A 15,666-nucleotide genomic window follows, 5' to 3' on the forward strand; every position below is an offset into this window, starting at 1 on the left:
AAGCTTTCGACAAAGTGCCCTATGATATCCTGATGAGTAAACTAGCTCAAAGTGGGCAAGATGAAACAATGATCCGGTGGATCCACAGTTGGCTACAGAATCAGACTCAAAGAGTGCTTATCAAGGACCTTCTCAAACTGGAGAGAGGTAACAAGTGGGGTACCACAGGGTTCAGTCCTGGGCCCAGTACTCTTCAACGTTTTTATTAATGACTTGGAGGAGGAGGTGCAGGGAATGCTGATCAAATTTGCAGATGACACAAAATTGGGAGGGATAGCTAATACCCTGGAAGGCAGAAACAAAATTCAAAGTGATCTTGATAGACTGGAGTGCTGGGCAGAAAACAACAGAATGACATTTAATAGGGATAAATGCCAAGTTCTGCACCTAGGAAAAAGAAACCAAATGCACAGTTACAAGATCAGCGATATGTGGCTCAACAACACTACAAGCGAGAATTATCTTGGAATTGTTGTCGATCATAAGCTGAATATGAGCCAACAATGTGATGTGGCTGCAAAAAAGGCCAATGCTACTCTGGGCCACATTAGTAGAAGCATAGCTTCCAAATCCCGGGAAGTACTAGTTCCCCTCTACTCAGCACTAGTTAGGCCTCATCTGGAGTACTGTGTCCAGTTCTGGGCACCACACTTTAAGAAGGATGCAGACAAGCTGGACAGGGTTCAGAGGAGGGTAACGAAGATGATCAGGGGACTGGAAACAAAGCCCTATGAGGACAGATCGGCATGTTTAGCCTTGAGAAGAGAAGACTGAGGGGAGATATGAGAGCACTCTTCAAGGACTTGAAAGGCTGTCACAGAGAGGAAGGCCAGGATCTCTTCTCAATCATCCCAGAGTGCAGGACACGGAATCATGGGCTCAAGTTACAGGAAGCCAGATTCTGGCTAAACATCAGGAAAAACCTCCTGACTGTCAGAACAATACAACAATGGAACCAATGACGTGGGGAGTTAGTGGGCTCTCCCACACTGCAGGCGTTCAAGATGAGGCTGGACAGCCAACTGTCAGGGATGCTCCGACTTGGATTCCTGCATTGAACAGGGGGTTGGACTCGATGGCCTTGTCGGCCCCTTACAACCCTGCTGTTCTGTGATTGTGATTCTATTCCCGCTCCCTTTGCTGTTCCGTGTTTCTGTTTGAGGTTTCCCATTGATATATGCTTCCTCCTCCTGGAACTGCTGCACATGCACATCCCACCTATAAAGTAAAGTTGGATTGGTTCATCCCCCCCCCCCCCAGGAGTGGATATGTGGAATTTTAAGACGGAACCAAGACGTGACAAACTTGGGCAATGTCAGCTCTAAAAAGAATACAGCAACAGAAATGAACATGCTTTCTCCCCATCCCCCACCCCTTCAACAAAATCTGAGAGATTCTCACACTGCTAAAATATGCATCTCTGTGGCACACGCCTGGGATCATGGAACACGCCACCATGTCCAATGGATTACAATCATCGAGTTTATTGAGTCTGCACAGCCGGAATGCAGCCCATCGCCCATGTGTTTTGGCACATCTCCTGCTCTAGCTGCCTCCCTGGCTTTGCAAAAGTAGAAGTCTGTGCAGGAGGGGGGAGGTGTTGTCAACTACCTGGCAGGTCCCAAGACCTGGCTGATGGGCTGTGGTTGTCTTGCTGGATCACAATTTCGTGCTTGCAATGATGTGGCCAGGGAGATTTGCCCAAAGCCATTCAACGAGGAGAACAAAAACTTTGGCTGAACTCTCTACATCCAAATCTAACACTTGATCGGCAGCATCACTGCCAACTCTTCCACATCTAATGTTATGACGATTTCCCCTGCCCCAAGCTGTTGAGCTTTTGTTCTTGGGAGCTTCATCTTCACTGCAGTTTCCAAAAGTACATTATTAGGAGGCCTCTCCAAAAACTGAGCTTGTTAGATGGAAGCAAAGCCCTTAACAAGACGGCATCTCAGCAAGCTAATTAAAATAAGTCTACCAAAACCTGAGCTGGTGCATCAGCCTTCCCCAACCTGGCACCCTACAGATTTTTCAACTACAACTTCCATTATCCCCAGCCAGCTATGCATCACATCTAATCTAACATATCCGGAAAGCAGCAGGTTAGGGAAGGCTGCGCTGCATCAAGACTTCTGCGCCTTTTCATGTTAAAACCTGTTTTGCTAAACCTGAGAACAACAACATTTTGTGGCACCTTCCGGATGTGGAGATTTATTGTAGCATAAGCATTTGTAGACTGAGGTCTATTTGCATCTGATAAAGTGGACTTTAGTCCACAAAAATTCACTCTATAATTAATCTCGTCTTGCAGGTGTCAATAGACTCTGTTGTTTTTGGTACAACAGACTTTTTTGGTACAACAGACTAACAGGGCAATCCGACTGAGACTTTTTTGCTAAGGCTCAGCTCTCAGATGTGTACAGATGCAAGATGTTCTTGAACATATCCCTTGCAAGTCAGTAGCTCCTTTGCCAGCAAACTAAGCTGCACATGCCCTACATTAGAATTTACAGAGGATTTAAAATCTTATTGCTCACTCTTCAACCATTTCAAAGAGATGCCTCACTGTTTTTGCTTTAAGTATACCATCAGGAGAATGATCTGAATGGATTTGCATATTAGCATTTTTACTTTGGGATTTTTGGCTTCCGTTAGGTTCATCCTCCAAGAGTAAAGGAGAACAGCCCAGACCTCCTCCTTTTTGCCTCACAGAAAATATTACCAGTGTGTTGCAAAATGTGGAGCCCTGTTCCCTACAAAATCTTGTGTCCTATTGCACAGACTTTTCTTTCCACATCACGCACGTGTTGCCAATGCCACACCTCTTCTGTGATCAAGTTAATGACAATGGGCACAATCCCCTGGCATGTTTTCCTGAGCAAGCCCCTTTGCAAACACAGAGTCGCCAACAGCTTCCCTTGCACAGTGGGGTCCACATGCCACGGGCTGAACCTGGGATCTTCTGCAGGCCAAACATAACCTCTTCCAATTGGCCCCATTGAAAATGAAAGGGTTCTTGTGCAGCCCCCATTCACTTCAGTGGGACCAATGTAGCGGGGATTTCCAGTGGTGGATTTTGTCCAGTGGAAAGAGCGTGTCATAGGCAAAAGGCCAGTTCTGAATAAACTAGAAGCAATGTTCCCTTGAGCCTCTTATCTCTGCTCTTAGCTTGAAATGTGAAATGATGGATCACCCCTTCTTGGTCCTTAAAATAGGTTGTCAGACTATTTTTTAAGCGTACTCCCCCCTTCTCTCTCCTGGGCTCTGTCTCCATTCAGAATTTTGATGGGGTCACAAGGTCAGAAGGCAAAGAGCTGAATGCATCACCGAGAATATGCCAAAAACATAAGACATGGCCATTCCATTTTGGCAACGGGAATGGAGAAGATGTGGGAAAGGTTTATCTTGCTACAGTCTATGTTCAGACATTCAGTAGTTACAAACAATGTAAACTGGGAGGGTTCCACCCTGAAAGGTGGCCTAAAAATAGTTTGAATTTTAAAAAAGTTAAAATTAACATTTGACATTGCACCCAGTGACAAGTACTATATGCAGTAGAGGTACAATAGAGAAATAATACTGTGAACACAAATGACTACATAAGAATGTAAAGGAAACCCCCCTCAAAGCCATAGAATGCACTGCTAACATTAATACAGCAAATAAGTATATGAAGAACAGAAATCAAACAATTACAGGCAAGCCCTATTTCATATTATGTGCCATCATGCTAAACTTTCTCCAGCCCAGTTACCCTGAGTTTCATAGCATTCTATCATTCTAAGCTGACCGTAGCTACCAGAAAAGAGGGGAAGGAAGGAAGGAAGGAAGGAAGGAAGGAAGGAAGGAAGGAAGGAATAGCAGTGTGTGTGTGTGTGTGTGTGTGTGTGAGTGTGAGAGAGAGAGAGAGAGAGAGAGAGAGAGAGAGAAGGAGAAGAAATCTGTACCCTGCTCACCTCATCCTGCCATGGTTCCACCTTCTGCTGTGCATCTGATGATGACCATCTCAGTCTTTTATGAAATAAGATTTTTCATCCCTGATACCAACTAATGAGGCCTTCCACATCCTCATATCTGTCCAGGTGCCAGGGGCTCATACATAAGTGTCTTCTTTGTATGTCAGAGGTTTCATCAGCCAAGGTCTCCTCCACAGTTTCTCCAAAAGTCACTCTGATCCATAAGCAGCATCTCTGTTTCCTAGGAGGTTGCACAGAGTTGGACTTTTTTGCTGCTGTCATCTATTTTGGTCTATCATGGCTGCTCTGGGACCTGCAGCATCCAAGGGTTCTTTGGGTCTGGCAGGGCTGGATTAACAAGCAACCTCAGACTGCTCTCTCATCTACCTATAACCTTCTGTTAAACAGCAGTCTGGGGACAACAGCAGTCAGCTAGATGCTTTGGGGCATTCACAAGGAGTGCATAAAGGTGCCAGCTATCCCATTTGTCCTTGGCAGAGGTATACTGTCCTTAAATCTGGAGGCGCCATTTAGAAGTCATGCCTAATGGCCATTGCCCTATTCTTTATGAATTTATCTTATCCTTTTAAAAAATCGACATCAAAGCCTAACCCTAGGCTTGACACTGAAGCCTAACCCTAAAGCCATCACCACATCTTGTTAAAGGGAATTCCACAAGATAGCTGGCTGTTATACTAACCTGCATACATGAGCAAACTATCCTACATCAGTCACCACAGACAGAACTTTCATAACACCAGAAGACAAAAATAAAATAAAATAAATTTTAAAAACACAATACGTTTTCATGGAGACGGTTCACGTTCAACTGAGATGAAAAACATCAGACGAGAAGTGAAATCGTGTACAGGAATGTGTGAACAAGCCCCATCTCATGACTATCATGGCTTGATGAAACAAATCACCTAGCATCTACACCACAAGCCTTTAAGAGCACACCTGCAGTGGCCCGTTGGAAATTTGGCAACCTTTGCTGGATATTAAACATGATGGGTTTCATGATGCCTTCGAGCCTTGCTTGTCTGTACCCCAGAGAAATCATGTAGTCGACAGCTTCGGCTATTGAGCAGTATAGAAATGTAATTAATTAATTAAATGTCAGTCACAGTGGGAAACAAGGATTCTGGACATTTTGTTTGATCCAGGAGGGCTCCTCTTATGTTTTTATGATGATGGGGACCAGGAAGAAATCTGGCAGTCCAAGATGCCCTGCAGTGGTGCAGCTAGATAATTTTAGACCCTGGACCGAATGGTCTTATGAGGTCCCCCTTTTAGACAGCCATGTTGTCTTACTTCAGTTGTGAAGCACAGAATTAACATTCCTCTCCCCGCCTTCCACTGTCATTCCATCCCTTACAACTGCTTCTACATTCCCAATATGTTAGAGCAAAAGGAAGCAAAAACAAAAAAAACTGTTTGCCAACCATGATCAAAGAAGAAATACTCTGAGCATGTTCACTGTTGCATTCTAAACTCACTCACATCCTAGCACCATCATAGCTACAGGAATAAAAAGGAGTTTGCTTCTGCTGTCCTGATGCTAAACACATTTACATGGGAATAAGCACCATTGTGTTGTAGAAAAGGAAACTATATTTTTAAAGTAAAAATAATAAAATGAGCATCTGCTACTACAAATTAAAAGCCAAGTCTGTGAAGAGTTGAACAACAGGAGTCAATCCACAAGTAGATGAAGCCCCAATCCACCAATGACCACAGCACAGGCTGCTGGGTAACAGGGTGGCCAGATTACACAACACTGAGAAACAGGGAGAGATGCTGAGGCAGAAACGATAACACACATAACCAGCCTGCCAGCAATCCAGACAGGGAGGAAGTATTCCAAAGGAAAACACACATTCCAGCCAATTTTCCAGAGGTTCTTGGCTTCCTTCCAGCTATATGGAACATTTGATTTCATTTACAAGGCAGTCTCACTGGGGACTTGTTCCCTCCATCCCATTGCAGATGGCACCCAGGTGGTTCGGGAACGTCCCAGAGAGAGGCAAACTGGAAGAGAAAGCTTGAATTCGCATATTTGGAAACAACCGCTTGGAAATGGAGGGCATAGCTTTTTGTGGGAATCTGTTAGGGAGAAGTGGCTTTCTACATGGTCTGGCCAATTTCAGCCACACCACCACAACCCCTGATTTTGGGGGGCAGGGTGGGGGGAGACTTGCAATGGTGTGTTTGAAATCGGTCAGACTATGGGAAGCTTCACATAAACAGCTTCCCATGAGGTACGACACCCATGGGGTTTCATTTTCCAGTAGCAATGAACCACTCCATTTGTGTATGATTCCAGCCAAAGGAAGAACACATGAGATGGGTTATTGGCTGTGGTGGTGATTGTTCCTGAGGTCATTTTCTCCAGTGAACCCAACTATGTGATATCCTCACAGCTGCCATTGAAACAGCTTGCTTGCTTGCTTCCCTCTTAAGCATCTGTCTGCCATGAAGCTATCAAAACCTATGTCACAAAAAGGTGGAAATCTGAAGTTTTGGCAGGTGGAGATTATTCCTCTTGTTGAACAAGGGGAGTGGAAGCAAATGTGACTGATAATGGTTGGGAATTGGTTTTAAACCGTCTATCTATCTATCTATCTATCTATCTATCTATCTATCTATCATAACAGACTTTGACCTCAAAAGATTTAAACTGTTTTATAGACTCACGTTCTTGTATTCCTTTTCGTTTTACAAATGAATCTTTGTAAACTGCCCAGAGAGCTCTGGCTATTGGGTAGTATAGAAACGTAATAAACAAATAAATATCCCCCTTTTTTTTGCTGTTACACTGTAATCCATCCTGAATCTTCAGGACAGAATGAAATAAAGTTATAAATAGTAGTAATAAGTCACTATACAAACTCACTCGGTTACATTAGCAGTAGCTGATCTTTTGAACCTGCCAGTCATTACATAAGAACGTAAGAGCCCTGCTGGATCAGACTAAGGGTCCATCTAGTCCAGCATTCTGTTCACCAGCTGCTTGCAGGAAGCCTAGAAGCAGGACGTGAGTGTAACAGCACCCTCCTACCCATATTCCCCAGCAACTCCCATCTTATCTTATTTTTTTTTATCTCAGCTCATTGTGAGAGGCTGAAAAAGCAGTGACCTGCCCTAAAATTAAAATGCCACGAAAGAGAAAAGCAGAGTGTGCTTCCAGATGAGGCTTTTATTCTGCAATTGCCCTGCCTCAAATAGGAAGTGGGTGTGTGGGTGTGTTTCCAGACATACTTGTCTCCTACTTGTAACCCCCCCCCCCGCGTTTTCCCACCGCTTCCATCTTTTTTTGTACTGCATAAAGCCTGCTAAGAAGGAAAAGATGGACTAGAAGCATAGCGCCTTTTGATTTGTAGCACTAGGAGCCCTTCATCTGGAAGCATCTGAAGTCACCCTAACTGCACAGCACCAAACACAGGCACGCATACACACCCTGGCAGAGAACAGGGGGTTGGTAGTTTGGGAAGGGCTCTGGGCCAGTCCATGCAATGGGTTTGTGCTGCCCTCTAGAGGCCGTGATGCTTAAAGGATAAAGAGATCTGCCCCTCGCCCCTCATAAGAACATACGAAGAGCCCTGCTGGATCCGACCAAGCCTCCATCTAGTCCAGCAATCTGTTCACACAGTGGCCAACCAGCTGTCGACCAGGAACCCATAAGCAGGGCATGATGAAAGAGCACCCTTCCACCCATGTTACCCAGCAACGGGTGTATACAAGCTCACTGCCTCTGGTCCTGGAGAGAGCACATAGCCATCAAGACTAGTTGCCATTGATAGCCTTTTCCTCCAGGAATTTGTACAATCCCCTTTTAAAGCCATCCAAATTGGTGGCCATCACTACATCTTGTGGTAGTGAATTCCACAGTTTAGCTATGCGCTGTGTGAAGAAGGACTTCCTTTTATCTGTCCTGAATCTCCCACCAATCAGCTTCATAGGATGACCCTGGGTTCTAGTATTTTGAGGGAGAAAAATGTCTCCCTATCCACATTCTCCACACCATGCATAATTTTGTAGACCTCTATCATGTCTCCCCTGACCCTCCTTTTTCCCAAGCTAAACAATCCCAGCTGTTGTAACTTTCTCTCATAGGGGAGATGCTCCAGCCCCTTGATCATTTTAGTTGCCCTTTTCTGCACTTTTTTCAGCTCTACAGTATCTTTTTTTTAGGTGTGGTGACCAGAACTGTACACAGGATTCCAAGTGTGGTCGCACCATAGATTTGTATAGGGGCAGTATGATATTGGCAGTTTTATTCTCAATTCTCACGGCATGTTGTCTAGAGACTCCCCAATTATGAAACCCCATCCTTATAGAGATTAAACTGGCCACCTCACTGATTGCATTTAGACATCAGTTAAAAACATATTTGTTTCTGCAGGCTTTTGGAACACAGGGAAAGTTGATGGTAGTCATCTAATTCAGCTGCTGGTTGATGTTATTGTATTTGCTATTTATTCATGATTTTATTTGTGTTTTCAGGATTGGTTTCAATGCTATATTTTTACTGAGATTGTTAGCCACTCAGTTGTTACCCTCTATTGAGAGGAAGGCTGGGGTAATAATAACAACAAAACAGGGTCAGGAGTCCTAAGGTTGGTTGCCACCTTTTAAAAACAACAACAAATACAAAAAACAAAGGCAACTGTGTTGGCCATAAGAAAAATTCCAAAATCCACAGAGTGTAATACCTTTATTAGGCCAACTCAAAGATCACAAAAATGTGCAAGCTTTCCAGAGCCCCAGATATTGTCATCAGGCAAGATGTTACAAAGAGCAGGTCAGTGGGGGGAAAGTGCTGCATTTTTATATTTTCTAAAATGGAGGATCAACAATTGTCTGCTACTCTCTTGTTCCCCATAACCTTAGGGGCACTGAAACCTGAAACAATCACATCACCTGGCAGCGCCCAATTTGAATGGCCTGATTCACATGATCACTGGGGCTTTGTTTAAGCAGGTGGTGACTGTGGGAACCAGGTCGATGTCTGCAAACCCTCCTCTTCCACATCATCTTAAGACTCTGACTATGCAGACATCCTGAATATAACATTCAGTCAACCTCCCACCCCCCACCCCACCACTATTGCCCAACCACCAACAACCTGCCTTTTGTAACATCCTGCCTGATGATGAGATCTGGAGAGGAGCAATAGGAGGAACAACTGGGAGTTATAACAACAAAGATACTTGTGCTGTCTCAAAAGTCTAACTGTTATAAGCATTAATGGACTATAAGCCACTTTGTTCTATGCATTCAGTGGCATCCTCTGTTGCTGAATCAGACCAAAGGTCCATCCAGTCCAGAGTCCCACTTTCAACAGTGGCCAGCCAGATCCTTTTGCCCAAAGGTAGGGCATGAAGGCAACAGTCCCCACAGTTGTCCCCCAGGAACAGTAATATTCAGTGATCTCTGAATACAGAGGTTCCATATAGCCACCATGACTAATAGCCATTCATAGAATTATTGAAGTTTAGAGTTGGAAGGTACCTTGGAGGTCATCAAGTCCAATCCCTTGCTCAGTGCAGGATATACAATGCAGGAAGCAACTTCAGCAACCTTCCCCAACCTGATATCATCCAGACGTGTTGGCCTGCAACTCCCAATGGCTATGCTGGCTGGGAATGATGGGAGTTGCAGTCCAACACATCTGGAGGGCACCTGGTTGGGGAAGATTGCTAACTACAGCATCCTTGACAGACGACTGTCCAGCTTCTGCTTAAATACCACTGGTGAAGGGATTGGAGAAGGAGAACCCACCACCTCTTGAGTCTGCAGTCTATTCCACTGATTAATGGCTCTTACCATTAGAATAACCCCTGCTCCTCAATAGATTTGTCTTGTCCTCCTTTAAAGCTCCTGGTCACCATCACCTCCTGCAAGAGCATATTCCATATTCATTGTGTAAGGAAAGACTTCCTCTTCATCTGTCCTGCATCTGCTGCCCTATCCATTTCATTCGGTGACTTTAAGTATGATGGGAGAAGAACAAAATGTTATCTCTATCCACTTTATCCCTGGCATGCATAATTCTGTACACCTCTGTCCACTGTCTTTTTCCTTCCTGAAGTAAGAAACAAACAAATGCTTGGGCCTTTCTTCAGAGGGAAGTGTGCCAACCCCCAGATCCTTTTAGTTTCCCTTTTCCAAATGTCTTGTAGCTGTACAATATCCTTTTTGAGACCGAGTGACTAAGGATTCTGCATAGTATCGTTAATGCAACACAGCCTTCCAAATGCATATAAAGGTACAGAGGTGTGGGGGTTTTTTTAATTACACAATGGGGCAAAACACTGTAGAATACAAGAGGTCTGCTGTGACTACCTCTCTGCTGTAACTGGAAGCTAGGCAACCATACTTGAGGAGAAGGTCCTAAAGTCCCCGAATAAGAACAGAGGCCTGTTGAGTCCACTATTCTGTCCCCACAGAGGGCAACTAGATGCCTCAGTGGGAAGCCCATAAGCAGGGCACCAGCGCAATAGTGAACTGCTGCTCTTATTCCCTGCGACTGGTATTCAGTGGCACACTGCCCTTGATCCTGGAGGTAATGAGTTGTATTCAACGTTAGTCCTGCTTAGAATAAACCCATTGGAATGGGTCTATTCTAACTGCACAGTTACAATATGGGGGATACTTGGCTCAACAACACTACATGTAGGAAGGATCTTGGAATTGTGGTAGATCACAAGCTGAATATGAGCCAACCATGTGATGTGGCTGCAAAAAAGGCAAATGCTATTCTGGGTCACATTAATAGAAGCATAGCTTCCAAATCCCGGGAAGTACTAGGTCTCCTCCACCCAGCACTGGTTAGGCCTCATCTGGAGTCCTGTGTCCAGTTCTGGGCACCACACTTTAAGAAGGATGTAGACAAACTGGAGAGGGTTCAGAGGAGGGCAACAAAGATGATCAGGGGACTGGAAACAAAGCCCTATGAGGAGAGACTGAAAGAACTGGGCATGTTTAGCCTTGAGAAGAGAAGACTGAGGGGAGATATGATAGCGCTCTTCAAGTACTTGAAAGGTTGTCCCAGAGAGGAAGGCCAGGATCTCTTCTCGATCATCCCAGAGTGCAGGACACGGAATCATGGGCTCAAGTGACAGGAAGCCAGATTCCGGCTGAACATCAGGAAAAACGTCCTGACCGTTAAGAGCAGTACGACAGTGGAACCATTCCCCAGGGAGGCGGTGGGCTCTCCCACCCTGGAGGCCTTCAAGACGAGGCTGGACAGCCACCTGCCAGGGATGCTCTGGCCTGGATTCCTGCATTGAGCAGGGGGTTGGACTCGATGGCCTTGCAGGCCCTTCCAGCCCTGCTATTCTATGGATGAACGGGACTTTGGCCTAACATTGGATGCCAGCGAATATTTAGCCATCCTGACCGATAGCCTTATCGTCCTCCTCCACGAACTTGCTTAACCCCCTTTTACATTTGGCGGCCATCGTGGCATTTGGCGGTAGGGACGGGGGCTCCACGGGACGGGGGCGCACAGCGGGGCGGCGGGAGGCCCCCCGCCCGGCTGCGCCCCCCCTTCAGCGCCCCTCCGCCGGGACGAGGCCCAAAGCCGCAGGCGCCCTAGCAACGGAGGCCGGGCGCTGTATCCAAGGGGCGGGCGGGCGCCTGCGCCGCGACGCACTTCCGGCCCTTAAGGGAACGTGTCCCTGAGTGCTGCCGCGGCTGCTCCTGCCGGGCCGGAAGCGCGGACTGCGTTGGGGACTGGAGGCGATGGAGCAGGCCGAGGCGCACAACGGCAGCGGGGCCGGGGAGGCTCCTTCGGCCGGGTCGCGGCCCCCCGCCACTCCTGAGGGCATGGCGCTGGCCTACGGCAGCCTGGTGCTGATGGCGCTCCTGCCCATCTTCTTCGGGGCGCTGCGCTCCGTCACCTGCGCCAAAGGGAAGGTGGGTGAGGGGGCGCCGGGGCTGGGCGGGGGGGCAGCTGGCAGGCAGGTAGGCCCCTGCACGGGCGTGGGGCGAAGGACCCCGGCCCGCTCGCGCCGCGGCGCCCCCCCTCCCGCGCCTCCGAGCGAGTTAGCCGGTGGAACTCCCCGCCACATGATGCGCCGATGGCTGCTAGCCCAAAAAGAATAGGCAAGGGCCGGCCAGACCCATGGAAGAGGAAGGAGGCTCTACGAGCAGCTCTTGCCCCTGACAGCTAGGTAAAGCCTCCGTGTGGGGGCAGCCTACCTGAAGAGCACACCTGGGGGCTTAAGCGCAGCAGAAGAGCTCTGCTAGATCAGACCAAGAGTCCATCTAGCCCAATATTCTGTTCACACAGTGGCCAACCAGCTGTCGACTGGGAACCTACAAGCAGGAGGACATGAGTGCAATAGCACTCTCCTGCCCATGTTCCCCAGCAGCTGGTGTACATAAGCATACTGCCTCTGGTACTGGGGGTAGCCTGTAGCCTAGGAGTCATTGATAGTCATCTTCTCTAGGAATTTATCCAATCCCCATTTAAAGCTATCCGAATTGGTGGCCGTCACTGTATGTTTTGGTATGCTAGTCTAGAACATAAGAAGAGCTCTGCTGGATCAAACCCAGGGTCCATCTAGTTCAGCATTCTGTTCACACAGTGGCCAACCAGCTGTTGACCGGGAACCCACAAGCATCACTTTCATGGAGTTCTTCTGTTCTTTGGCTCCCCTGTGGCCTCCCCTCCCCTCCAGAGCTTCGCACCTGCAGCCATTGCCTTTCTCTCCCCTGCTTCCTCCTGGTGCCCCTTTATAGTTGTGCATGTGTTAAAGGGCCAGGTCATCTTCTCCTCCCTGTTCCATATATGTGGCATGATGATGGTGTGTTCTCCACACATGCAGCGCTCAAGGATCCCCCCTCATGTGTCCTTTCATTCACGGGCATGACTGTTGCAACCTGTCCATGTAACTCACACGTTCTGCTTCCCCCAGGTACATAGAGTGCAGCTTTCCCCAGCCTGGTTTGGCTGCAACTCCTGGTGCCCTGTAAATGTGTTGGACTACAACTCTCAGCTTCGTGAATGAGCAATGCTGGCTGAGGGATGCTAAGAGTTGTAGTCCAGTGCGTTTGGAAGGCACCAGGCTGGGGAAGACTGGTATAGTGAGTTAACAGTATGCCTCCTGTGCATTCTCCTGGCATCTTGTGCCTGAAATGCCAGAGTCTTTCCTCTCTGTCCACCCCCAGAAGCTATTCTGTCTCCTCTCCTTGGCCTCAGCCCCTCATCAGGAGCTGAAACATGTGCCTTCTTGCAAATGCTCCTCCTTTTCTTCCTCCCCTCCAAGTTGAAGGAACAGACACTGTTGTCAGTGCAGTGGGTTTTTTACAAGGCTTCCTCCTCCCCCCCTTTTTTTTTTTTTGCTTTTTGCCTTGAATGCACCTTGGGGGAGCTTTGCAGGGTGTGAGCTTGAGCAGGAGGAAGTTGACTGATGTGTTAACAGCTAAGAGGGCCAAGCTGGAGAACAAGCTCCTCCTTTAGACATTTGAATGCTGCCTTGGGCTGGAGGTTTTGTCCAGCCATGAGCTGAGGAAGATCTTTTGCTACTTTCATAGAGATCATGTTTTGCATAAGTGATGCTAGTGACTCTCTGGAGGTTTCTGTGCTTTATGAAATAGTGAGTGTAGGGTGTCAATAGGGGTGCGGGTGGGGAAATGTTTCCTGTTTGCAGTGGATGCGCATGGATTCATGCATTGAAATTGGCAGGCTTTTTTTTTTAAGGCAAAAGTGGTGCTGCATAATTAACCTGTGGTATGAGCGTGCTACAAATATATACATGGGTTCAGTTAGTGGCTCCAGTCCAAGACAGTTAGAAATGTAATTGATTCAGAGGTGGTATAACTCCCCCTCCCCCCTGCAAATAAGTCCATGAAAGCTACTAGCCAGGCTGCACACTTCTTTGTTTGTGACACATTGGTGGTCTTCTAACCAATTGTCCTCCAACCTACAGGTTTTCACTCTCTCTGGGCAACTTTCAAGCCTGGTATATAAGCAGGTGCTGGGGATTAAAATGGGGGGGGGGGAATTTGGCATTACGTCTAATGAAAAAAGCACCAAAATGATTCCAGGCTTTTCCCCCAACCAGCAAGGCATTCCAACCACAAAAAAGGATTTGTAGCAAGAATATCCTTGAAATGAGAAAACAGTAATCAAAAAGCATGTTGATTCACAGAGTGAAACTCCGTATGGCACATTCCAGTGGGGGAGCTAATTTGCCTCTGGTGATGAGTATTAAGTATCTGATTAGGCAGCATTTCTGGGGCTTATAGAATCTGATGTGTGTAGGTAGGTGAAATATTTGTCATGCATCACAAGTATTTTGCTTCCAGTGGAGAAGAGAACTTCAATCACTGTGCAGGTGAAGGGCTATCTCTGCAGCTCTGCTTCTACAGTTCTGAATTCTTCTTCTCACCCTAAGGTGCTGGGGTAACATCTGGCCAATTTCTCCTCTAGAATGCTTCAGATATGCCAGAGACCATTACCAGTCGAGATGCTGCCCGCTTTCCTATCGTCGCTAGCTGCACCCTCCTAGGCCTTTATCTCTTCTTCAAAGTAAGTAAAACCACTGGGGATCTTGTTCTAACCTTCTGCTGGCTTGCAGCTGGTCCAGTAATGTTACATTGTGGGTGGTGAGGGAGAGTGGCAGAAACTTTCCTGACAGTCTGTAAGTAATAGTTGACTGACTTGCGGCTGCCAGACTTGAGTGCGGTGTTGTGAGCTGACCTCTAAGAATATGGATCCCAGAGTATTGGGGCTGTAGCGTAATGGGAGTGGGGTTTATGTGTGCTGGGTTCAGTCTGATGTTGGCAACAACTCTTTCCTGACGTTCAGCAAGTAGCTACAGATCGGAGGTCTCTAGCTTTCAACAAGAGCGTGCAATGCTTTCACATAAGGGATCTACTCACACAAGTAGTGCAACGTTTGGGGGTGATTTTTAGTATAGTTTATTACTTTTAGCCTACTTCTCTGTTCATAAACAATAAAGTGACTTACATAATAAAATAAACCAAATACAACATTAAAAACAATATAATAATGAAACAATGGAACAGCAGACATCAAATAAAACAGTAGGATATCTTTTTTTCAAAAACGAATTGAAATATTTAAGAGTAATAGATCAGATAAGAACATAAGAAGAGCCATGCTGGATCAAACCAGCATTCTGTTCACACAGTAGCCAACCAGCTGCCCACAGCAATCTCACAAGCATTATACAAGCGCAACAGTACCCTCCTGCCCATGTTCCCCAGCAACTGGTGTACATAGGCTCACTGCCTCTGGTACTGGAGGTAGCACATAGCCATCAGGACTAGTAGCCATTGATAAAATTCATAAAAGCACCATTGTTGTTTATTCGTTCAGTCGCTTCCGACTGTTCGTGACTTCATGGACCAGCCCACGCCAGAGCTTCCTGTCGGCTGTCGCCACCCCCAGTTCCCCCAAGGTCGAGTCTGTCACTTCCAGAATATCATCCATCCATCTTGCCCTTGGTCGGCCCCCCTTCCTTTTGCCTTCCACTTTCCCTAGCATCAGCATCTTCTCCAGGGTATCCTGTCTTCTCATTATGTGGCCAAAGGACTTCAGTTTTGCCTTTAATATCCTTCCCTCAAGTGAGCAGTCTGGCTTTATTTCCTGGAGTATGGACTGGTTTGATCTTCTTGCAGTCCAAGGCACTCTCAGAATTTTCCTCCAGCACCACAGTTCAAAAGCATCTAT

At 46.8% G+C, this 15,666-nt stretch overlaps 1 protein-coding gene across 6 annotated transcripts in view; it reads left to right on the plus strand.

Annotated features, from left to right (window-relative positions):
• The first annotated feature begins 11,691 nt into the window (after positions 1–11,691).
• Positions 11,692–15,666, plus strand: part of HM13 (histocompatibility minor 13) — a 32,158-nt gene continuing 28,183 nt past the window's right edge. For 4 of the 6 annotated variants that reach the window (XM_084854529.1, XM_084854527.1, XM_084854525.1 and 1 more), the window contains exons 1-2: positions 11,692–11,879; positions 14,401–14,499. In XM_084854529.1, coding sequence (XP_084710655.1) covers positions 11,706–11,879; positions 14,401–14,499 — 273 coding nt within the window. In that variant the 5' untranslated portion in view covers positions 11,692–11,705. Of the gene's footprint in view, positions 11,880–14,365; positions 14,500–15,666 lie in introns of all 6 variants that reach the window. The other 2 variants (XM_084854531.1, XM_084854530.1) reach the window with 2 other exon arrangements.

The sequence above is a fragment of the Heloderma suspectum genome, chromosome 4, assembly GCF_057233095.1.
Source record: "Heloderma suspectum isolate Gila_16-S chromosome 4, 16-S_ref, whole genome shotgun sequence".
NCBI lineage: Eukaryota > Metazoa > Chordata > Lepidosauria > Squamata > Helodermatidae > Heloderma > Heloderma suspectum.